General features: G+C 43.9%; 1 protein-coding gene across 1 annotated transcript in view; it reads right to left on the reverse strand.

The window, feature by feature from the left end:
• The window catches only part of LOC130472709 (vitamin D3 hydroxylase-associated protein-like), a 39,288-nt gene extending 15,116 nt beyond the window's left edge, over positions 1-24,172 (reverse strand). The window contains exons 1-10 of the mRNA XM_056844120.1: positions 23,942-24,172; positions 21,694-21,807; positions 17,108-17,248; positions 16,118-16,251; positions 11,465-11,671; positions 9,858-9,898; positions 8,921-9,045; positions 7,125-7,250; positions 5,097-5,194; positions 2,762-2,861 (exon numbers count right to left, since the gene is read on the reverse strand). Of these exons, the coding sequence (XP_056700098.1) occupies positions 2,762-2,861; positions 5,097-5,194; positions 7,125-7,250; positions 8,921-9,045; positions 9,858-9,898; positions 11,465-11,671; positions 16,118-16,251; positions 17,108-17,248; positions 21,694-21,807; positions 23,942-24,172 (1,317 nt within the window). The remainder of the gene's footprint in view (positions 1-2,761; positions 2,862-5,096; positions 5,195-7,124; positions 7,251-8,920; positions 9,046-9,857; positions 9,899-11,464; positions 11,672-16,117; positions 16,252-17,107; positions 17,249-21,693; positions 21,808-23,941) is intronic.
• Between the last annotated feature and the right edge of the window lie 1,854 nt (positions 24,173-26,026).

Here is a 26,026-nt window from a genome sequence, read left to right on the forward strand (position 1 = left end):
TTGTTCAAAGTATATCCCTTGTATCTCCCTAACCAGACCTCGTGTGTAAAGGGCTAGATGTATATATGGTTTAACAAGTAGAAGTCACAGGGCTAAATTCAAAGGTAGCTCCTCTGTTGCTAACCCAAAGGCATCAGGTATGTGGAGGAAGTGGGCATCAGGCTAGCAATCTACTTTGAGGAAGAGGATGAGGACTCTCATTTCTGCTCTCTATCACCTTCTCAGATTTGGCCCTGCAATGAAAACGAGTTCCTGACCATAGAGACAAGGGTTTCATGAATGGGCGACCTTAATAGGAGAGTTATTTTAAAGACAGTGTAGGGATCCGATTTTTCATTATGTCTCATCATACTGTACTAGAACTGAGAGTGTGACTGAATTACAGCTAGGTGCTGGGCAACAATTTTAACAAGTAAGGGACCTGCAAGGACTTATAGGGGGCATCTCATCTTCCTGTCTCTTTCCTTTCTCTGAAAGGCCCCACCACCTCTCTCCTTTTCCTGCTTCCTTCTCTCTTTCCCATCCACCATCCAACCTACTTTTATTTGCCCCCTGCTTTCCCTCCTTTCCTTTCACTAGTACCCTCTACCTGGGAAAGCCATGGCCCATTTGCATGGTGCCAGCCGCTGGGCTGGGCCCAGTTACGCGATGGGAACACACAAGGACTTGCAGGAGGCACCTCACTTTCTCCTATATCCCCTTCCCCACACTATTTCCTCTTCCCTCTTCCTGACAATCCCCATATTCTCAACTTTCCCTGCTTCCTTCTCTCCTTCTCACATGAACACATGAAGCTGCCTTATACTGAATCAGACCCTTGGTCTATCAAAGTCAGTCTTGTCTACTCAGACCAGCAATGTCTCTCCGAGTTCTCAGGCAGAGGTCTTTCACATCACCTACTTGTCTCGTCCCTTTAACTGGAGATCCTGGGGATTGAACCTGGGACCTTCTGCATGCCAAGCAGATGCTCTGCCACGGAGCCACAGCCCTCCTCTAACCCAACGACCAACCTACATTTTATCTGTTCCTTCATCTTCAGCTATATTTGTCTTTTTACTTCATTTATACCCCACATTTCTCCACAATGGGGACCCAAAGCATTTCATCATTCTCTTCTCCTCCATTTTGTCTTCACAACAACCCTGTGGTAGGTTAGGCTGAGAGTGGGCATCTGGCCCAAGGTCATCCAGTGCATCTGGCCCAAGGTCACCTGGTGGGCTTCCATGGCAAAGTGGTGATTTGAACCTCAGTTTCCAAGGTCCTAATCTGAAACTCTAACCACTACACCACACTGGCCTTTGTGGAGTGGCTGTTGTTGAGAAGTGGCAGGCAGCTGGGGCTGGGTGTATCCTGCAAATCATGTAGTAACCTAGTGGTTGCTGCTAGCCTGGCCATGATACGTTCTCCCTCAAAAGTCAATACAGCCCTGCCCCCTCCCCATATCTTTCACTGACAGAAACAAATGCTTGAACAGTGGCAATACTGTTGCAGTTGTCTGGCAATGGTCACTGAGGACATTTGTTCCTTAAAGCTACAGGTCTTGCTTCTGCTATTTGGGAGGGGGGTTAACATGTATTTTTTTTAGATTTGAGGGTTTTTTGCATTTTTTCAGGTTTGTCAAAAGATCTGTCTTGCCTGTTCACAGCTTCAGTCACTGGATTGCAGTACCCACAAATTTGGCCATGTTTGGAATTAGATGTAATAATGTGGCTCAGTGGTAGAGCATCTGCTTGGCATGCAGAAGGTCCCCGGTTCAATCCTGGGCATCTTTAGTTGAAGGGACGAGGCAAGTAGGTGATGTGAAAGACCACTGCCTGAGACCCTGGAGAGCCACTGCCGGTCTGAGTAGACAATATTGACTTTGATGGACCAAGGGTCTGATTCAGTATAAGGCAGCTTCATCTGTGTTCATGATAGTTTGATCCTGAGTACAGTATCACAGCCTGACTGGAAGGGGTTATTTCTCTTGGCAAGAAGGCTGAAGAACTGAAATCCTGTGTCTTCATGCTACCTGTTAATATTTCCCTGAACTCTGTTCATTTTTTTAAATAGAAAAAAGCTTTATCTCTGTCCAATTTAACACACACAGAGAGAGAGAGTTAATGGTCTTAAGCTTAGGTGAGTTTTATAGTGAAGCCAAAATTCTGTCCCTGAACATTATTCCTGTTGGAATCTCCACTGCAGTGGGGAAAGTGGGAAAGTGATCAAACTTGGGAAGACGTTTGATGCAGTCAAATTTTAAACAGGGACTCATTCAAGGAAAAGTCACTGTAGGTTTCAAAGATTCAGCTCACAGAGGATTTATTAACCTCTCTTCAGCTACCAGGCTGCCCTGAAGATTTGTCATGATCATATAAACCAGAAGAAATGACGCTCATTTAGCTGTGTAACCAGGAATTTCAGAGCTGTACTCCTTGGTACTGTCTTTCTGTCTCTTTCCCATTGGAAAAATGAACTCTCCACCTTACCTTTTTGCAGCAAAATCTGGCTTGAAATCATTCCCTAAGTTAGGGAGAATGTGTTGAATCCAGGCAGTGGAAGAGGGGGCAAACACCACACAGGAGTGTTTTGGGCACCAAAAAAACCATTGCTGGCATTACAAATCAAGTAACATTAAGTTGCCACCAATATGAAATGGCAAGAAGGAGAAATTAAAATGTGGCTCTCTCCTATCACGGTATCCAGTGCTTGCTTTCCTTGAGGCATACTTGGACTAGGAGCAAAGTGAAATCTCTAAAGCCTTTGGAAATATAAGACTCACCACAGGCATTAAAATGAGAGCCAGGAGCCTCTTCAGCAGATCTGGCATTCTGCAGCAGCGCAGCTGGTTTGTCCAAGTGGCATCCACAAATTCTCCATCACTGGAAAGGTGAAAAGAGAAAAGAATGCCACAGATTTTTAATCTATCTGGTAATGTCACAAAAATTCTGTCTGCCTGGGATGATATGCTGTGCACACTACTATAGCTGTGCAGGGGTAGACATAGGTCCCTTTTGTATGGGATCTATAAACTCACTTTGGCTTCTGAAGTCAAGTGGTACGCTGCTAAATGAGCATCAGGTTTCACACATCATAAGGATAAAAAGCATCAAAACATGTTTTGGAAAACCTGGATTAAGGAGGATAGTATATGGGAGGGGGGGAATCAGTTTGTCTTCAGAAGCCAAAGAGGGTTGCAGCAGCAGCAGCAGCAGCAGAAGAAGAAGAGTTGGTTTTTATATGCTGATTTTCTCTACCTTTTAAGGCGAATCAAACCGCCTTACAATCTTCTTCCCTTCCTCTCCCCACAACAGACACCTTGTGAAGTGGGTGAGGCTGAGAGAGCTCTAAGAGAACTGTGACTAGCCCAAGGTCACCCAGCTGGCTTCATGTGTAGGAATTTACAGAGCCTACACGAAAGAGACCTCACACTGTAAATACATCTGAGAGGTTAACATAGTGCAAAAAGGGAAATAATTTACATGAAAGTAGACTATTGATATCACAAACTACCATGGTTGACTGTACATTGCTGGATTAAACTAAATCCTAGAGGTTTCTTACTATCAGTAATAGTTTACTGCTTCTCTGAAAACAAACAATTTAATTGGTTACAGGATTGCTTGAAATATTTTGTTCTACTGAATTTATAGTTATGTGTTGTTTTAAATTTGTGTCTTTTAGTGTTAGTTTAACTTTTGCTAGTTGCCTCAAGCAGGTTCTGAGGAGGCAGGATATACATGAATATGTTTAATTGTTGCAACATGGAGACAGCGGAATCAGAAGGCACTGGACAAAATCGCCTTGCGGGCTTGATGCCACCCACAGATTGCCAGCTCCGTCATCAGCTGATCTGAGTGGAATGGTGTGTGGTGTGAGGAACCTAACTGACTTGCACTGGCCCACATGATATCCTGGTTCCCAATTTAAAAAGCCACTCAATTTTAAATTCAAACAGTCAGCTCCAGGCTCACTGGCTCATTCAGGAGCCCACAAGTATCTTGCAACCTAATCCTCTCGTTATGCTTCTGTGTAATAAAGCATTGCTGGTCTGGACCACGTCGTCACAGAGGCAGATCTTTCACTACCACCAGCAGCATTTTGTGACCCCTAGAAAGTAGGGTTGCCAGGTCCCTCTTTACCACCAGTGGGAGGTTTTGGGGGCGGAGCCTGAAGAGAGCGGGGTTTAGGGAGAGGAGGGGCTTCAGTACCATAGAGTCCAATTGCCAAAGCGGCCATTTTCTCCAGGTGATCTGATTGGCTGGAGATTAGTTGTAATAGCAGGAGATCTTTAGCTATTATCTGGAGGTTGGCAACCCTATTAGAAAGCCAATGCAAAAGGTCAGAGGAGTCTCCTGGGCAAAACTTCCTGTTGCATGGGGAGGGTGAAATAAAGAAGGTTATTGAACGAAATTGTTCCTCTTGCCTCTTGGGCTAGAGTTCCATCAACCTTGTTCTACTGGCATGGTTGAGAGGGGTGATTTAACTTAATCCCCCCTCTTCTCTGGCATTAGGAACAGCAGGAGGGTACAGATCATGAGAGGGTGGGGGAGGAACCCTGCTCAAGTCCAGGGTCTCTCACAGAGGATCAAGGCAGTGCTTTGTACCAGGTGATCATTGTTCCTTCTCATTTTGTGTTTCTGCATAGGCAAAAAGGTGAAAGATGTTTCTTGATGACTCTTCAAGACTGCCAAATAAATCTTCGATGATGGTGAATTGCCACATGAGAAATGAGCTGTGTCCTCTTCCCTAACTGAAGGGGAAGAGTAAAAGACATAGATGGCTGGGACACTTAACGGGTAAGAAGAGACACAAAAAGAAGTAGTTATTCTGGATATAAAATTCAGGCATGTACCCAGGCATCCTCAGACTTTATGTACTTTCTCCTCTTGCTGCCCCCAAATTTTTGTTCCTGGGGATCAGTGAACCCTCAGAAACTGCATAGGGGGCAAAGAGGGGTTCTTCAGTGGGAGAGACTGGTGGAAATTGCCACCTCCTCTTCCACAAAGAGAAATATTGTTCCGGTGGAGGAACTATGTGGCAGGACACGCGGGCCATATTAACCCACCACTGCTCTTTGTTATATAATTACGAATTTTTTGTTATGTTTTACTTACAACTTTTCCACCAATGTGGAACACCCATCTGCAGAAATGCCTTTGGTGAAGAGTTCATCCACCAGGAAATTAATCCGTGGGGGAGTGAAGGGTATCAGCTGAGCAAAAAAATCAAGATGGGTATTAAATGGCAACACACATACAATACACAGATATCCTTCTGCCCTCACACATGCTCCCCCGTAGTGAATGACATTAAATGACTTGTGTGGTCCCAAATAAATACTCTGTTGTTTTCCTTGGATCTGTTGGCCTCATACTGCTTACTTAAAAGCAGTGATCGTTTGAAATATTTCTGCCTATTGTAGTGAAGATGTGGGGGAGGGGAACCAGCTGTGCTGCATGGAGAAGATTTTCATAAGGGGCTGGATCAAATGCAAGGGTTATGGAAGGACTGTAGATATTCCCTACTTTACCCTTCCTGTAGCAATCCTTGCCTACCCCAGGAAAATGTATTGCTAGGGTCATGATTAGGGTTGCCAGCCTCCAGGTACTTAGCACGGGATTATAGTACATAAATGCACATAAACAGGTAGTAAATAACAAGTGTATAATAAGTGCTGAAAGACAAGACAAGTGCAGAACACAAAAACTAAGCAACTAATTATGTACAAATTCTCAGGTAAACCTGAAACAGTCCTTGACATGTATCTGAGAGTAACAGTCCTCTTCAGGATTTCAAGATAGTCAATTCCACAGGATATCCAATACCGGTATAAATCCAAAGAAATGGGGGACGGCCGTTTCACATAAGTTTCTTCAGCCCCAAAATACATCATCCATGTTGAAGTAAATCAATTACATAGAAAAATAATCCAATTCCAATTCGACAGTCTGCAGCAGTATTGTCAGCAAGTTCCCAATGGGATACAAGTACATGTCAAGGACTGTTTCAGATTTACCTGAGAATTTGTACATAATTAGTTGCTTAGTTTTTGTGTTCTGCACTTGTCTTGTCTTTCAGCACTTATTATACACTTGTTATTTACTACCTGTTTATGTGCATTTATGTACTATAATCCCGTGCTAATTTCCAAACCTATTGGTACAGGCACGGAGGTGCCCTATGTTTTGTTGCTTAGCCTCCAGGTACTAGCTGGAGATCCCCTGCTATTACAACTGATCTCCAGCCAATACAGATCAGTTCACCTGGAGAAAATGGCCACTTTGGCCATTGGACTCTATGGCATTGAGGTCCCTCCACTCCCCAAACCCCCTCTTCAAAGCAGCATGAAGGGGAAAACAGAAGATTGGCTTCTCTCACAGCCAATCACAAAGCAGTGTGTAAAGTGGCGGGGATTCAAGTGCTTCCTGCTACCTCGGAGCTCTTTCTGAGCAAAAGAAAGGCTTTTTTAAAATGAAGCTTGGATTTCTCACACACCCCTTCTTTCAGGTAGCTCCATTTTTTGTTTTTTGTTCTTAAAATGGGTCTGGGGGAGGGAAATCTTCTCTCAGTGGAGGACTGCGAAGTAAGCCAATTACAGAGCAGCATTTAAAGGGGTGGGACTTATTTGAGCTTGGGAGACTGTTTTTCTATATTCATGCCTCCATTAGCACACAGTTTCATCCCTGATCATTCAAGCCCATGCATAGTTTCCCCCAACTTGGGTTACTTTAATGTGCAATGAACCCAGGTCCAAGCAGGGAGATCCAACCCATGCATAAAAGACCAATATCAGTATTTAGGTGATGACTGGTCAGCAATCATAGTAAGCCTGGTTACATTATTATGTACAACTGAAATGTCCTGGTACATTTTCAGAAGTCTTTTCATTCCCTTTATATCCCAGCCCCCCGCCCGCCCCCCACCTTATGTCGGAGCTACCAGGTAACTTTCTCCCAATATATATTTTTTACTAGCAGACATCACTTTAAATAAACCAAGAGCTGATAATGCTAGTGGATTGTTTTTGTGTACTGATTGTTTTGTATCATTATCAACATGTTTTGTGTACTATGAAAACAACAATATTAAAGCAATATAAATACATTAAAGTAATATTTTTAAAACATCCCCATACAGCTTACCATATGTCCAGCTTCCTGCAGCAGTTTTCTGGTTTCCTGAACAGCCCGTCTCATACTGGGAGATGGCTGGAAATAACCATCTCCATCATAGTATCCAATCCTAAGGGGCCTGGAACTGGAGTAAATCTGCAAAAAGAGAAATTGTCATGGAGCAATGAAAAGCAAAATCCTTTTTTGTGCCACTTTTCAAAGCTCTGGCATTCAATTAAGGATGAAGCCCCAATTGTCCAGAAAGCTGAGCAGAATGAGGCATATGTGTTCCTTGCCACATGCACTTAAGGAATATTTCTGTATAAGAGAGGTTATCATTGTTGTGCATTCTCCTTTCACTGGGGACCTGATAGCCCATTTGGTATTGGCAAAATTAATCATTGGTGATGAGGGATCTGATTTTTGAAAAGGGAGTAGACCTGCCCAGCTCACCCAGCCTTAAGCCACTGCATTCCTACCCTGGCTTTCTTTATCCAGGTATAATAGTTCCGTTGCACTCTAGATTCTGGCCATACCCTTCTGACTTAGAGGTAAGATTTGGCTTCCAGTTTCTGAACTCTTTGGTTCTTCCTTGTGATTAACCTCTCTTTTCAAACAAGATCAGCTTTGGTCCTTGATTCTAGCTCCATTCTCCTGACCTTGCCATCATCCCTCGGCCCTCTTGGCTACAACTTTGGCCATGAGGATTTTGCATAACTGCAATACAGTGCAAAATCCCTATAGCACTAGCATCGAATAAGATAACTGCTTAGATTGTATTACAGGCACAACAACTCTGCAGTGATACAAACTGTGGTTTTTTCCAATGGGAAAAGATATTAATTTATCCATACCATTGATGTATAACCCATAACCATAAAATTCTCAGTGCAGTATACAAGAAGGAAAGCCAAGAACAGTCACACTAATCAAATTGACAGTGAACACAGAGAACATTAAAAGATCAACAGTTAAAAATAAAAAACTAAATTTAGCTGCAGATAAATGGATATAAGTAAATATAAAATTAATCGAACAGTAACAAAACCATACAATCTGATGACTGAGAAATCCATCCATATAAACTAATTGCTAAAAGCATTGGAGAATAAAACAGCTTTTACATGGCATCTGTATGTTGTCAGCTCTGACCTAGATAGCCCAGGCTAGCCCAAACTCCTCAGATCTCAGAAGCTAAGCAGGGTCGACCCTGGCAAGTATTTGGATGTGAGATCTCCAAGGAATGCCAGGGTCGTGAGACAGAGGCAGGCAATGGCAATCCACCTCTGAACGTCTCTTGCCTTGAAAACCCTACGGTGTTGCTATAAGTCGGCTGCGACTTGACGGCCAAAAAGAAAAAAGGTTGTCAAGAGCTTTCTGACAAAAATTTAAGAGAACAGATAATAAATGTGCAGACAATATATAGAGAGTTAAAATAAGAGATGAAATAAGAGTAAAATAGAAGTATTAGATATAGTTTATAATGTTGGAAATCTTGGAATTTGGAATTTGAAACAACTAGAGGACTAGTAGAATAGAACGCTTACATTGAGTATAGATAAGATAAAAGCAATGTATTAATTAGTATCACTAAGCATATATGTTAGGCATTGACTAATCATGGTATCATTAAAAAATGTTAATTGATCTTCCTGGAAGAAGCCAAATCTGTATGCGAATGGGTGTGTGTATGTTCATAATTTTCAAAATGTTAATAAAATATTTTGTTAAAAGAGCTTTTTGACAAAATAAAGGGACTATAAAAAGTAATGATCAAGATCTCCCCACCCCACAGTCCATTCCTTCTCTGAGCCCAGTTTCCTTACCTCATCATTAAAGGGAAGTGGAGGCACAGCTGGATCCAGGCTAAACATTTCATCACACAGGAGAGCCTTCATGCACAGAACCAGGCTGTCCATGTCTCTGGCCATTGGACCTGTCACATTGGTAGCTGTAACGAAAAGGGGGGCCTCTGACCATGGTGAAAGTAGAAGCAGCTACAACAGGAGAACAGCTGAAAATATCACCTGAAGCCATAGCCTTCCCTTGAACACATGAAGCTGCCTGATACTGAATCAGACCCGTGGTCCATCAAAGTCAGTATTGTCTACTGAGACCAGCAGCAGCTCTCCAGGGTCTCAGGCTGAGGTCTTTCACATCACCTACCTGCCTGGTCCCTTTAACTGGAGATGCTGGGGATTGATCCTGGGACCTTCTGCATGCCAAGCAGATGCTCTGCCACTGAGCCACAGCCCCTCCCCTTCATCAGACTTCCTACTGTTGTGCCAGAGCCTTAATAATCGATTCTCACAACCATTTTCAATGTGGGGGTGGGGGGAAATCACTGAAGTGACTTTCCCCCTCACTTTTCACACTGTCATCTTCTCAAACCACCCTTATCACATTCCTGGTCTTTCCCAGCTGTAAGAGTGTTGAATGATTGTTTTTTTAATTGACCTAATGCTCAGTTTTTTAAAAAAAATTAGAAATCTCACAGAGACCTGATGAAGCTGGTTGATACAAAAAGACATCTGAGATAACAGAATACTGAACCTGGTTTCCAAACATTGATTTTTTAAAAGAGCTTTCTGACAAAATAAAGGGACTATAAAAAGTAATGATCAAGATCTCCCCCCACCCCCACAGCCCATATCAGAAGAGTGCTGTATCAATCAAAGGTTTCGGCTTGTTTTAAAATTTTCCCAAGAGCTGAGTAACAGGTTCAAATCTAGCTTATATTTTATCATGGGTAGAGTTGCTCACCTGAGTTCATTCCATCTACAGGACTGGTAGTACCTTTGATGCTACACAAGAGCAAACGAGAAAAGCAAATTAATGATGGAGAAAAGCCAAATGACAGAGAGAGCCAAAGAGACCAAGCCATGAAATGCAAGTGACATGTGTCAAAGTATGTTACTAATAGCTGAAAGCCATTGGAAAACCATTGGAAATTCTACATAGATTCCCTTCGGTTGTTGTTTTTTTCTTGATAGAGAAGTATTATCGGACCTTTCATTATCCCTAATTAACTTCCCATCCTCTGTAAATACACATCCATCAGGGAGCTATAGAACAAACACCCTTCACTGAAGCAGATTGGGACATTTTAGCTATGCAGCTGGCATATACTGTGGATTCAAACAATTTCACTTCCCTTCTTAGAATCTGCACCAGAACTAACAACAATTTGCAGAGAGATTTGAGCTTTAAGTGAAAAGAGGCTCTGGACTTTCCTCATGTTTAATACTTTCAGTGGCACAGACCACTTTTTTTTACTCCAAAAGTTAGGAGTTATGCTGCTAATATGGCTTTCTCCCCTTCCCTTTGCCCCCTGCCATGACTTCTTCCACATATGCTAGACACGTATGCCCTCAAATTCTTGGAACAATTAACTGAGTGTAAATAATATCTCATAAAAGGATTTTCACTGGTGACATTCAAAGGACCCAATTTTGCCTAGACAAAGAAGGAAGAAGAACGATTAATGCAACCCTGCTGATGTTTTATAGTTTGGACTTTATCTGAGTCAGAGTTAAGCACCAGATTCTGTTTTCAATGACATCCTTAAACCTTGGAATTCCTTCTGCAATAAGAAACCACAAGCATCCCTTACAACACACATATACCTTTAGGACTGGGGAAAGGGCCCCCTGATCAGACAAGGCTGGACAGAGCTAACTTCATGATTTGGGGGCATTAGTGGCAAGGGGGAACGGGGCGGAACATACAAAGTCTGTCTTCTCCTGGGCTTCCAACCACACTGGGGACACCACCAGAAGTGAGAATGACCGTGCTTTTGATTCATTTCGATTCTTTACTGACCTCTGAGTCTCGGTATATATCCAGTTGTGCTAATGACTAACTAATGGCCCCTCATTACATGAATTAAGGAATATGAGTTGGATCCAAATTATTGCAAGCAGAGCAAAATTCATGCAACAGGACTTTCCTGCTACCCCCTTCTGCATCAGCCCACTGAGCTCTCCCTGAAAGTAAAGGTAAAGTAGAGGTGAGAATCAACACAAATTGCCTGTCTCTTCCACTCATGGAAGTGTTCCTCTAGCAGCATAAGTGCCAATACATAGGGTTACCAACCTCCAGGTACTAGCTGAAGATCTCCTGCTATTACAACTGATCTCCAGCCGATAGAAATCAGTTCACCTGGAGAAAATGGCTGCTTTGGCAATTGGACTCTATGGCATTGAAGTCCCTCCCCTCCCCAAACCCTGCCCTCCTCAGGCTCTACCCAAAAAACCTCCCACCAGTAGTGAAGAGGGACTTGGCAACCCTACCCAATACAACAGCAGAACAAACCTTTGGATCCCAGCCACTGTCTATAACCCCAAGGACTCTGTATTTGTTAAACCTACCTCAGCCTATAGCCGGTTGGTTTGAACCCGCAGATCCCACAAAAGCCACATGGCACCCGAATACTTGCAGCCACATCAGTCCCGATCCCGATAACCGACCCTCCTCCTCCAACTAAAGCTGCTTCTCCGCCACTGGAGCCTCCAGAGGTTTTCTTATGGTTGAAAGGATTCAAGGTTTGTCCAAAGAGTGTGTTGCCGCAGTCAATGCTGAGTAGGATGGAAAAGGGCCTGTAAGTTAAGGCTCTGTGGTTCATGATACTGCCCTCTTCCCAGCACAGTCTAGACCTGGCTCAGGCATCCAGTTCACACTCACCATGATGCAACAATTAGGGCTGCCAACCTCCAGGTACTAGCTGGAGATCTCCTGCTGTTACAACTGATCTCCAGCCAAAAGAGATCAGTTCACCTGGAGAAAATGACCGCTTTGGCAATTGGACTCTGGCATTGAAGTCCCTCCACTCCCCAAACCACGCCCTCCTCAGGCTCCACCCCAAAAACCTCCCGCAGGTGGCAAAGAGAGACCTGGCAATCCTAGCCACAATGTTAGAAATGTAATGTGAGCTCACCCTGGAGATCATAAACCAACACAATAACAAAATGCTGTAGCAGCTCTATGAATAGTATTTATTATTATTACTCCTATTTTTTTTCCTGTCCTTGCTCCAGGACAGCTCAGGGTAGCATACATGGCTGTCCCCCTCCCCACTTTATCCTTATAACAATGCTGTGAGGTAGCTAAGTCTGAGATACAGTGACTGGCAAAAATCATACAGCAAACTTTATGGACGAGTGAGGATTTGAACCCAGATCTCACCCATCACTATACCACACTAGTGATATACCACTTTCTGCCACCAGACTGCTAGCTATTCATTATTGACTCATTTATACCCTGCCTTTCCCTAGTTGCCTTTCAGGGGACTTCCAGGTTTAAATTAAAACTATTCGTAATACAGTAAAACATCAATCCACTCTGAGAAAATGCCTATAGTAAAAGTCCCATTAACCACATGTAATAGTAGTCCAACTGTGGGGTTATCAAAGCATGAATTAGTGTGGCCAGGTTAGCTGAGTCTAAAAAGAGGGAGAACCAGATGCAGTTGATTGAAGGCGCTCTTGGCCACCAAATGAACACACTTTTCAAGCAGCAAGGCTGGGTCCATGAGCATTCCCTCGAGTTCTTAACCTGCTCTGAACATTCAAACTCTGCTCCATCCAAACCAAGTAGGTCTAATCCCTCCAAAGCATCAGCCTTCCCCACCAGTATCACCTCCACCTTGTCTGGATTCAGCTTCTGCTTGTTCTGCCTTAGCCACTTGAGCACAGCCTCAGAGCACTGATTTAGAAATGGAATGATGCATGCGGAGGCTTAGGTAATGAAATATAGAGCTGGATCTCACATGCATATTGATGACATCCGACCCCAAAACAACAGATGATCTCATTCAGCAGCCTCATATAAATGCTGAACACCACAGGTGACAAGATGAAACCTTGAGGCACTCCAAAAGACAGGTCCCAACCCACTGACTGTACTCCTCCTGAAGCTATCCATGGAAAAGAAATGAGCTTCTGACACTTGAGGTATCAGATCTTCTTTCAACTGGCCTCCATGTTGGTATGGATGAGAGAAATTTTATCAGCAAAGCACTTCACAAAAACATCCCAGCTGCAGACTTAGGTGTGATTGAGTCACAAGCCACTTAAAACTTGAATTCAGATGGTAAGTGGCTAAATTCAAGATGATATAATGGCCTTTTCTGCCAGTGAAAGGTGTCTTTGCACCATGGTTTGACTGTTCAACCATACGGAATAGACACAGTTTTGCAGCAGCAATCAGAGGGAGGGTGAGAAGTGGGTGCTGGGTAAAAAGGAGGGTTTTGTGCATGCTATGCAAAATGCTGGAAAGAGTGGCTTCAAGAAGCAGGCTTATGCATGTTCAGATTGCTGGGCTCTGGGGTCTGAACTTGACCTATTACACTGCTTGATGTATACACATCCTTAAGAGTAGGGCTGTTGATTCGGTTCATACCAAACCAAAAAACAGCCGAATTTTCCCCGATTCGGCGGTTTCTAGTTCGGATGGAACCGAATTCAAAAAAGGTGGGAAAACAATGAGCCGAATTCAGTGAGTTCATGGCGATCGCCGAATAAATTCAGCAAATTTGGGGGCTCCGAATCAGCAGCATAACCATAAAGGCATTAAAAACACATTTGCGCCTTTCCGCGGCTCTGGGGGGGCATGTTTGGAGGTAGAGGTCCCAAAATTTCAGTGTAGCTTCAGGGGACCCTTCTTGCAAGAACCCCCAAGTTTTGTAAAGATTGCGTCAGGGGGTCCTGAGATATGGGGCTCGGAAGGGGTCCCCCCAAAATCACCCACAGGAATAAAGGCATTAAAAACACATTCCCACCTTTCCGCGGCTCCGGGGGAGGGATTTTTGGAGGTAGAGGCCCCAAACTTTCAGTGTAGCTTGAGGTGGCCCTTCTTGCAAGAACCCCCATGTTTGGTTATGATTGGGGCACGGGGTCCCGAGTTATGGGGCCCGGAAGGGGTCCCCCCACCCATCTGCCAATTATAGACTTTAAAAACACATTCGAGTTGGGCCGTACCATTACCCCGGCCTAGGGGTCTGGTCTGGTGGTTGCCTCGGCAGTTGGGCCATACCATTACCCCGGCCCGGGGATCTGACTAAAAGGCAATCCCGATTTATGGGGTCCCCCCATCCACCCATTGGAATGAATGGGAGCAGGCAATCCTTATTGTGCATCTAGAGAGCGGCAAATCCAAGGCAAAACCTCCCGTGCCAGAGAGTATGTGTGTATGAGTCTGCTAGAATCATATTGGATTACACCTGAGTCCTCCCAGTCCCTGCTCCTGATAGAAGAGAAGAAGACATCCACAGTAAGACCCATTTGGGGGCTTTTCTCTATAATTCTCTATATTTTTTTCCCTTTATTTGTGTATGTGGAGGGGGGAGATTCTGTGTGTGTGAGAGAGAGGGGGGGAAGCCAAAGGGGGGTGGGTTTACCTGTTCTGCTGGGGGGTGGGCTTGATTGCCTCTGTGTGGGACTGTGCTTTCTACTGTTTTCACCGGTTGCCAACTTCATGTGGAGTTAACTGTGGGTCAGTGAGTCTCTCTGGCGGGTTCCTATTGTTTCCAATGGGCTGTGCAGCTGCTCCTGTTGTTTCGAATGGGCTAGCCTGTCATTCGTTTTAGTACAGCCCCTGTAATGTATTTCAGTGGAGTCAATGCAAGTCAACTGACATTCCCCTCTCCTATTATCTTCAATGGGCTGGGCAGCCTCTCCCATTGCTTCCAATGGGCAGACTTGTCATTCGTTTTAGTACATCCCTTTTAATGGCTTTATTCCAATGGGCAGATGGGGGACCCCTTCCGGGCCCCATAACTCGGGGGCCCCTGACCCAATCTTTATAAAACATGGGGGTTCTTGCAAGAAGGGTCCCCTCAAGGTACGCTGAGATTTTGGGATCTCTACCTCCAAACATGCCCCCCCAGAGCCGCGGAAAGGAGCGAATGTGTTTTTAATGCCTTTATTCCTGTGGGCGATTTTGGGGGGGACCCTTTCCAGGCCCCATATCTCAGGAACCCCTGACCCAATCTTTACAAAACTTGCGGGTTCTTGCAAGAAGAGTCCCCTCAAGCTACGCTGAAACTTTGGGACCTCTACCTCCAAAAATGCCCCCCCCGAGCCACGGAAAGGCACGAATGTGTTTTTAATGGCTTTATTCGGCCGAATCTTTTCCCGAACTCGGAACTTGGTGCCGAATTCCACGGATCCGAATCGGGGGGGTTCAGACTTCGGCATTTCCCAAATCAAAACAGGCTGAATTTTGCCGAATCCGAATTTTACCGAATTGTTTTTTTTTCAACAGCCCTACTTAAGAGCCTGACATGCAACAGAAGGTGAGACATGGAAGCCACGTTCTAGTATATAAGAAATAAAACATACAGAGAGCTTCACTGTACTAGAAGGGCTTTTATACATTTTTTACTGTTCTTCATGATATAATTATATCATCAGGATGTGTGCTAAATTATAACTATATTACTGACCACTGAAAAAGGTCTTAGGCCAAAACGCATATGGTCCTTTTTTGGATCCTACTTTGGTCAATGTAAGATTGTACATCGCAGGTGTTCATGTTTGTATACATTGAATGTGAAAGTCTTGCCTATGCTAGAGGCCTTATGTTTTTAACTTGAATGTGCACCTTATTAAAATTTATATATTTGTAAGTTTAGCATTTTTCAGCTCAACCTCTTCGGTTTGGAGTCTGAACTTGTTCTGTCATGGACCAGTAAGGCATGTGCTAGGCTGAAGGCTGCTACCCACTCATCTCTTCTCAACTTTGACAACCAACAATGGGTAAATAAATAAGACTTCACTCGAGTCTCCTTTCTTTGTAAAGTAAAATGGCCCTGTGATCTGACAGGTGTTTTCCCCCTCCTGGCAGAGATAGAGTGATGGGGTAAGTTTCACATCCTACATTTCTGGTTATCTGGCTGTTAAAGGCACAGGAACAAGGCCACTTGTGCAAAAGATGGAACACCTGCTAAGGTGGACACTGTTGTCCACGTGGGTATAAAAAATACAGAAAAGAAATTCTGTAAAGGGTGGGGGACCACCTACTTCAATATGCCTTGTGAAGTGTTGGTCCTTACAAATGGAATTGCCCCTTGTTTCTTTAAAACCTTGACTATCACAGAATCATCAGGCTCAAGACGGTCCAGATATTTCACAAAGCCCATTGTGTTAGGGTGGCCCTTAAAAGGAAGAGAAACAAAGTCAATGAGGCACCCGTCACTTGTGGCCAGTTTCCACAAAGAGGCTCACAGCATTAGAATGGAGACCGAGGGCAGAACTTTGTTCTAAAGCGGAACAACAGCAAGCCCTCAGTTGCAGAATTACTAACATAAGACAGCACAAAGGTTGGAATCCTCCCATTCGATCCCCAAATTGTAGTACCATGAAATGTTGTTTCCCTTAAGGGTGACTTCAGGAATATAATTATGAGGAATTGTTTTAAGCCATGGTGGAAATAGGGTTTGTAATAACTCTGACTGTACACTTCCAAATATCCCCAGTAGCCCTTAATAACATGGCAAAATGTGTGGACACAAACGTTTGCTGTAACTTGAAATTCTTTGGTCTTAGTTAATGTCCATGGACCACACTGCTATGTCCCGTTGTTCTTTCTCTGCCTTCTTTTCCCACTAACGGACCATCTTAATTTCATGTGGTAAAACTTCACTATTGTTAAAGTGTGTACCCAGATGAGTATACTCTATAAAGACAGTTGCAGAATTACTAACGTTAAGACAACACAAAGGTTGGGACCCTCCCATTTGATCCCCAAATGGTTAGGGGGCACAGTGGCAGAGCAGCAAGGGGAATAAGGAGTAATAATGATCCAGGAGAAGGGAGAGGCACCATCCCGTGTGAATAAGGAATGGATGAGAGGTTGTTCTCTAAAGATTTATCCACAGGGCTGATCTAATCATTTGATATGAATGAATGTCAACAGTGAAATGCCTACTAGTCTTAGCTTGAAGTTCACAGGCTCATTCAACTTTTAATCATCTCCTCTCTCCAGCTATTCTGGACTAATGGCCTCAGTACCTTGCAGGCAATGTTTTCCTTGATACTGACAGGAACTCCATAAAGCAATCCTTTCTCCTGCTTTTTCACTTCCCGAAGCTGTTCCTCGCACTCTGGAAGGAAATCTGTCACACAGTTGATTTGCCGAGTTACCTCTAATGCCTTTGTGTGGGCAAGAGAGAGAGAGAGAAGGTGGTGAGATAGCAGAATAACATCTAAGACTCCTGGCAACAGGCTTGTTGTCTGTTTAAGAGTAGACACAGGAGGTCTCTTGCCCACACTGTACAGGAAGTGGTATATTTGTGGTACAAGTTAATACATACTGGATTGCTATAGTTAAAAGATTCCACATCTAAAGATAACTAAAGATAGATTCTGACTCCTTGCCTGGGGCTAGCAGAGCCCTCCCTGCACTTACCGACAGCTCTGGGGGCTGGCTGGGAGGCCGCAGCAATGCCAGGGCTGGAGAAGACCTCTCATGAGTGCCAGGACCAGGCCAGGCTGCTGCAGCATCATTGCCAGGACAGGAAAAACCCTCCCCACAGTAGGGAGATCAATTCCCCTAAAGAAAATGGCCACTTTGGAAATTCGACTCTGGCATTGAAGTCCCGCCCCTCTCCAAAGCTCTCCCTCCTCAGGCTAGGCGCCAAAATCTCCAGGTATTTCCCAACCCGAAGCTGGCAACCCTACCCCACACTACGGTTGCCAACCTCCACGTGGTAGCTGGAGATCTCCTGCTATTACAACTGATCTCCAGCCGATAGAGATCAGTTCACCTGGAGAAAATGGCCGCTTTGGCAATTGGACTCTATGGCATTGAAGTCCCTCCCCTCACCACATCTCACCCTCTGCATTCTCTGTCCCCACCATCTCCAGGTATTTCTCACCCCTGAACTGGCAACCCCACCCCACACCCATATGGCTCAACAGAGCAGCACTAGAGGCTGCCACAACCCTGGCCGACTATTTGCCAAGAGCAGCCTGGGGGGAAAGCTGGGAGAAAGCCTTGCCAGGACGCCAGCCCACCTAGGGACTGCTGGCCAGGGTGCCACAGCCATCACAGGCCAAGGGGGCTGGAGTAAGCCAGGGGCAGGGACCACAGGAGCCTGAAGCCAGGCAGAGGCAGGAGATAATGACTTCCTGGGAGCAGCACCTGCCGCCACCACCCACCCCTCCACCCCGTGCTGAGATATGTGTGGGGTGTGTTATAGAAAGTAAGAGACCGGACAGCCAATCACCCTTAACCCTGAACCCCCAGGAGATGGAGTCTGACACTCCTCTATGCAGCAAGGGAACCCTAAATAAAAGCCCTGTATGGAGAGGCCATGGTCAGTATTGTGCAGTATCTCTGAAGACAATCAAAATAATGTACTTGTCACATTTTGAAAAATTCTTTTCTCTACATGACGGGCATGACAGATAGTAAAGCTTTCCACAGAGCAGTTTTGGTTAGCATGCAAAAAAGATATTTAATTAATGATCTGCAAACAGGATGGGTATGACTGCCTCCACAGGATAATATTCCAAAGAAAGCAGAGTGCAATGTAATAGCCGTATTTGCAGACTGAGTTGCAGTCCTACCATCTTAGGGTTGCCAACCTCCAGGTACTAGCTGAAGATCTCCTGCTATTACAGCTGATCTCCAGCTGATAGAGATCAGTTCACCTGCAGGAAACGGCCGCTTTAGAGGGTGAACTCTATGGCATTATATCCCACTGAGCTCTTTCCCTTCACAAACTGAGCCATTCAAGAGTATTTTTTTTCAACTGAAAGAGACAGTAAGACCAGCTGAGGTGAAAAAAAGGTGGAGGGGGTCTTCTTTGGAGAGGAGAAGCTTGCATCAGGAAAGAGGAGGAAGATTGTTAAAGAAGGGGGGAGAGAGAAAGAAGCAATGGGGAGAATGGATGCCCCCCTCCACAAGTTTCTTGTGGGCTCCCACTTGTAAATTCTAATAGCAAAGACAGCCAAATGTGAGGATAGTTAAATCCAGTGGTTGGAACTGTGAAGGCAGATCTTTCTACAAATGCAAAAAATGCCCCAGGTTTGCAAACAAATTTGAAATCTAAAAAACAAACAAATATTGGGGAGTTTGAAAACCCCCAAAATGATAAAAGGAGCACCTGAAGCTTTAAGAGGTTGATTTCCTTAGTTGCTGTTGCTAGGCAACCACAGCATTCCAGGCTTAGAATTTCTGTGTGTAAGAGGCAGGATGAGGGGGCAGGGCCCTTTCCAGGGCTGTTGTGGGAAGCTGCCAACTTGGAAGGCTTTAAGAGGGAAGTGGACATATTCGTGGAGGATAGGGCTATTCATGACTACTAGTCAAAATGGATACTAGTCATGATGCATACCTATTCTCTCCAGGATCAGAGGAGCATGCCTATTATATTGGGTGCAGTGGAACACAGGCAAATAATGCTGCTGCAGTCGTCTTGCTTGTGGGCTTCCGAGAGACAGCTGGTTGGCCACTGTGTGAACAGTCTGCTGGACTTGATGGGCCTTGGTCTGATCCAGCATGGCTTTTCTTATGTTCTTATGACTCATTGGCGCCAGGCATGGGGCTAGGGTTGTCAGCTCCAGGTTGGGGGAATTCCTGGAGACTTTGAGGTGGAGTCTAGGGTGGGCAGGGTTGGGGGAGGAGATTTTTTTAAAAATAAGTTATTCCTTGTTGAGAACAGAGGAGTTTCAGATTTTGTTTGGTCTTCCCCAAAACAATATATGGTCACAATAATGTTGATAACCATATAGCACAAGGAGAAAATAAATAATGATTTCCAATAAAGATGGCCTCCAAAAAAAATTCCAGCAGAGGATCCTCTTAAGTGAAAATTTCGGATCCACTGCCTTCCCTTTGCACAGGCTAGCCTGTCACACACACAAATCTGTGGTTTATCCCCAGTGTACACAAAATTACATACAATTTTGTGCAGTTAAGCCTGCATTGCCAACTGTCAAGCAGCCACTGCATTCACTTGGCAAAGGCCTCACTTCCCTCAGTATAAGTCTCAAGCCAAGCAGCTCCAAAAAAAGAAATGCCTTGTAGCTTAGCTGTTAGTAGCTGTAATAAATCTATCATTGCTGAAAATAATGCTAAGGATCACACAGTGTATAAAATTACTGAGTCCATTACATGCCTTAGACATGTGTGTATGTGTGTGAGAGGTAAACTCCCATTAACCTTTTAATCATTGGTTGTTCATGCATGGGAGTTTTACCTGGGGTTCGATGCACCAAAGTCACCAAGCTCAATTCCAGAGTGTCTGAGTCCCAGCCCCTTGAAAACGTTGCTTTGTAATTGGCTGTAGTGTTCACTGTGAGAAAAACATCCAGTTCCCCTCTCCCCCAGTGGAAACCCAAGTGCCATTTTAAAAAACATTTTAAAAATGAGCTCTTTAAAAGGAACGGGGTGTGGGGGAACCCAACCATAGTTTCAAAACTCTTTTTTATGTGAGACAAACTGGGTGGGAGACAAAAATCAGGAAGCATTTGTGACCCCACTCCTTGAAATGCTGGTTTGTAACTGGCTGTAGTGCTTACTATAAGAAAAACATCAACCCCCCCCCCCACCACCCAGCTTCCCTTGTCTCATGCTTTGCCTTATGCATAGAGATTAGGATGATTTAACCCGGGCTGAGTTCAGAGGCAATGGAAGAATCGGGATTTCACAGGAACTGGAAGACCCAGAATTTGCGAGGGCTGGCTATGAGGTCATCTCTAATGGACTGAAAACTCATGCATAACTCTAACGAGCAATTGAGACAGTCTGGGGGCAAACATGAGTGAAAGTGCCCATGCATAAAGGACCATTATTAGCCTAGCAGTGAAACTAGAATCAGCTCAGCATAGCCTCCCAAGATGCCCTGTTAATAGGGACATCATTTCACAATGCTTACATGTGGCTACTTTGGAGGAATAATCAAATGAAAATCAGTCAGGGTTTATTTATTTAGTGCAGGTTTACTCGACACTTTCTCCAGAAACATTCAAAGGTACCTATGTGGATGCTACTAGATTAACATTCCTGCTTTTGTACCAGAGGAATGGTTAGAAGATTTCCTAATTAAAAAAAAAAAAAAACCTGCAAAAATTGAATGTGGGTTTTGATGTGTATTTCATAACTATGCCATATAAGTTCAAAATTGGTGTTGAGTAAAGAATTCAGCAGACTTGACTTTGTGTGTGTGGGGAGGGGTGTTTAATTTTGTTAAAGGTTTTAGCCCTTACTGCTGTGATAATATAACTGAGACTGTGTGGGCTACACCTAGATAACTCTTAGCAGCAGGTGTGAGCTACCAGTACTTCAAGTGATCTAGAGGCATACCTTCAGTGACCTTCATACCTTCTTATCTCTCCACACATTTAGCAGAAGCAAAAAAAAGTAAGCATATGGCAGCAAATATTATTTGCATAATTTGTACAAGTCCATGTAATTTGTGCAGGTGGCAGAATTTGGGTTTTCTTGGAGCAAAATTTTTGTCAGCTTGAATAATAATTTAGAAAAATATGACAGACCACTAGATATGTACCCATTTGTATTATGTCAAATACTTTCAGGTTCACAGGGAGAAGTGCTAGGTTTCATACTAACATGTTATCAAGGGGAGGCTTACCTTTTCAATGTAGACATATAGGACACTTTCTGGAGACAAGGTACCATCTCGTAACTTTGCAGTCAGTTCCACAAGAGGAAGAGATAAAATTGGAGCGGCTTTTACTCCTGGGTTCTGCAGCAAGGAGGAAATATTTTTTCACACTTGGGGGGACATGCAAACCACATTAATACTTTACATTACAACCAAAATGTGCTTTCATATATTCAGAGAATGGCATCTATTTGCCAGTCATTCCATGGCAAGAGTGATATGAGAGCAGTGACAATCTCACACGGATGTTCAATAACCCTGCGGCCAAAAGATGACCATTGGCTGTTAGGTGATGAATCCAGATTTTGGCAGTAAAGTGATCTCCACCCTATTCGGCTTTTTGTCACAGGGTTACAGAATACTTGTATCAAAGATCTGGCTTCTTTGTTAACACTAATCAAGTCCTAATTTCAGATGAATGAAATACCCTGAACCAGACTCAACCCTGATTCACCAATCTTCCGTTGTCAGTATGTGGTGAATGTAACATTATAACAAATAATATGCAAAGACATTTAACTATGTGAAAAGTAATAGGATGGTAATTGTATCTGTTTTCTACCAAGAACTTCCCAGGGGTGGGGTGGGGGGTTAAAAACATAAATTGGTTCTAAGAGGTACCCATCCATTCATGGATGAATCTTCCAGTCACAGAAGAACTTCTTCTGTGAGTAGAAACTAAACTAGAACTAAAAAAAAACCCAGCTATGTAGCTTTGTTGGCATGTATTCAGCAGCTTTTTGATATTTGGTCTGGGTTCCTGACAATGATGCTACCTGCAGTCCTAAAGGCAGACAGCAGAGCCTCCAGGACACGTGTTCATGTCCTCTCACGAGTGACCAGGGTACAAAAGAGACCCTTGGACAAAAAGCAAAACGGGTAGCAAAATCAGCCCAGAACACGCAGCCACAAGAATTTTAATCTGAATTCCTAATCTATATTATTAAGGGATAAAGGAGTTGCAGTATTTTAACCATGGAAGGAATAACAAGATAACTAATATAAAAAGGTAAAAGTCCCCTGTGCAAGCACCGGGTCATTCCTGACCCATGGGGTGACACCACATCCCGACATTTCCTAGGCAGACTGTTTACGGGGTGGTTTGCCAGTGCCTTCCCCTGTCATCTTCCCTTTACCCCCAGCAAGCTGGGTACTCATTTTACCAACCTCGGAAGGGTGGAAGGCTGAGTCAACCTTGAGCCGGCTACCTGAAACCAACCTCCGCTGGGATCGAACTCAGGTTGTAAGCAGAACTTGGACTGCAGTACTGCAGCTTATACAGTATACAGCAATATTAAGACCATATATGGTTCTGATTCCATTGAAAGAACCTCTTTAAACTCCGTTCCAGTCCTACTCTGCTCCAGGTTGCATTGTGATTACCTTCAGACTTTCCTCAGACAAAAATTACTTTTCCAGCCATCTCCCAAAGACAACTTTTGTGGTGTATTTGATAACAAATTTGATAGCAGCGTTTTATATGAAATTATGTAAGGTGTTAGTCAGATAACAATACCAAACAAGGAATTATTTCCCCCCCATTCAGAGCACATACTCAGTCCTGTGCAAGAAGAGGAGCAAGACAAAGCAGTTTCTCTTCTATCCAGACATATATTGACCTCCAGGCTTGCAATGGCATCATGCGCCAGCAACTGCCAAATAAATCCAAGCCCAGCTGTCTTCTACTGAATGATGAAGTGTTAACAGCCAGCAACTGGGCAGAGACAGGTGCAGTCACATTGCCAGTTGAAAGGGAGGCAGAGGGAAAAGAGCAACTTCATACCATCCTTCCCTTATAACATCATGCCCCAGTCAGCAGACTCCTAAAGTTGGACAGGGTAGATCTAACAGGAGCTTTTCAAAAGAATTGAAGCTGAAGGAAGCAGGCAGGGCTATGAACATACTGCCCTACCTCATCTATTGCAAGGCAGTGTCTCCATAGGTAGAAAAGGAATTACAAATATAAAATAGGTCTGGGGGAAGGGAAGGAACTATGAATGCAATAAGGCTACCTGGAATGTGTTGCCACATTTCATAATACTGGTGCTTTTAAAGAATTGTAATGGTCACAGATTTCTGTAGCAGTGTGTAGTGATGAACTGCAGAGGCTATGGATTTCACCCAAACACACCCAAACAAAAGAAAACAGAACCTGTCTGCTTTTGGGAAGTGGCATGCAATCCCTGTTACACATAACCCCTGGAGGGGAAAGTACCTGCTGTTTAAACTGTCTTGCTGCCTTCTCCGTTCGTTGGAAGCCAAGCTCTCGTCTTCTCTTGGCCTCTTCGAGCTTCTTCTGGACCCGTCTCTGGCTCACCCATCTTGACACCAAGATGGCAGTGGCTGACCCACAAAGCACAGCCAAGACGATGCGCCTATCGACCTCCACCTCAGGGAAGAGCCCCTTTACTTTCTCCAGAGTCATGTCCTTGCAGCTCTCAGCCATGGGAGCAGCGTGAGCCCTGAGTTGTTGAGAGCAAAAAGGTAAAGAGAGCAAGGAATGGAAAGGGGTGGTGGTTTGTAATCCTACCCAGGACTCAGAGCTGTCAGTTCTAAGCAGTTGGCAAAGAGAAGCAAGGCATGTCCAGAAGTGGAAAACCTTTTGCTCGTTCAGTTAAGTAGGGATCTGCAGAGATTCACAGGCTGCCTGTTGTTTATCTATCATCGGTGAATTCTTTCTGGCATTCCAACATACTTTATGGCCAGCAGTTTGGCAGTGAGAGGGGTCCCACCTGTTCCTTTCTATATTAAATGAAAAGTATCTTCTTGTGTTCCCAAGATAACAGCCAGGGTGGAATGCTTTTGGGAAACAACTGCAAATCAATCAGCAGACCACCTCCCCAATTTAGGAAGCAAATTAGGGTGACTTGAAATCTTGCTGGAATGAGACTCACCCACCCCCCTCAGTTTTCCACATTTGAGACAAATGCTGAATATGATACATCTGCCTGGGTGAATCTGAATTGCATTCAAGTTTCAGTGTTGTAGCCATCATGCTTAATGTTTTCATATGACATTGTGCACAAGTCAATACTTGCAGTTTTTCTTAAGTTTAATTTGTGACTGTGCATTTCAAAAATCCCACTGGTGTGAAGGAAGACTTTTGAACAGATAATAAAGCATCTGTGCAAAACTCCCATTAATTTTCACCGACCATCATTAAGTACTTTATACTGGATCAATTTCACAGAAAGAAACTGAAGCACGTGCTTAATTCTTTCCCACTGAAATCAATGGAACATAAAAGTGTTTAGAACCATGACCATAGTATTAATTATGTATGTAGCACTGTTCACAAAATGTTTGCATTATTTGTCTTCATGATGATCGTGATGACTCCCAAGCAGCTTATTGAGGTAGATCAGAGACTACAGGATCCCATATCATCTCTGGATGTATTTTGGATGTAAAGAGAGCAGCATTGGAAGGAAACACATCACATCACCTCTGAAATAATGGCAGAGGAGCCATGACTGTTCTGAAGTTCATGGAAGACCATGATGGTTTACTTTTCATCCACTGATTCAGAGCTGGATTAATCATTAAGCAAAATAAGCACATGTTTAGGGCATCAAGAGAAGGGGGGCACCACAGAAAGTTTCCATTGCCGGATTGACCATGGACTGTATGGTGCAAAACTGCAAATGGTGCAGCTGAACCAGGGTCCACAATAGTATTTCGCCAGTAGGAGAACACTTTTCCAATATAAATAAAGTGGAAGTATACAAAAATAAACACTATTTTCCATCCTACTGTAAGTTTTGCTACATTTCGAAAAATAAAATTTTATTTTATGGTTCATTACTGTTTATATTTTGAATTACATATATATGGGTGCACCAAAATCTTTTAAGTGCTGGGCAAAAGCCTACCTGGCCCCACTCACTTCCTAAAAACCCTTAGCTGCTACCAGAAAAGGTGTCGGCAGGCACCATGGAGCTCAGGGCACAATGCTGGGGACTCCTACATTAAATCAATATATGTAATTCTCAGTGTGGCCAGATCTGTGGATCCCTAAATCCAGATACTGGATCCACGGGCAGAAAAGACAGATCTTTATACAAACCTGAAAACGGCCCAGGTTTGCAGAAAAATCTGAAATAAAAAAAAGATAAAAAATATAAGGTTTACCTCCTCCCCAAAATAAAAGCAGCACCTGTAGTTTTAAGAAAAGAATGCCCTCTCAGTAGGCATTATGAAGATTGCTAGGCAACCAGAATAGTATTGCCAGCCTTCAAGCCATATTTTCTCTCACTAAAAGGCACAGTGAGCAGGTAGGACCCTTTCCAGGGCTGTGTGG

The sequence above is a fragment of the Euleptes europaea genome, chromosome 2 (genome assembly GCF_029931775.1).
Source record: "Euleptes europaea isolate rEulEur1 chromosome 2, rEulEur1.hap1, whole genome shotgun sequence".
In the NCBI taxonomy this organism is placed as follows: Eukaryota; Metazoa; Chordata; class Lepidosauria; order Squamata; family Sphaerodactylidae; genus Euleptes; species Euleptes europaea.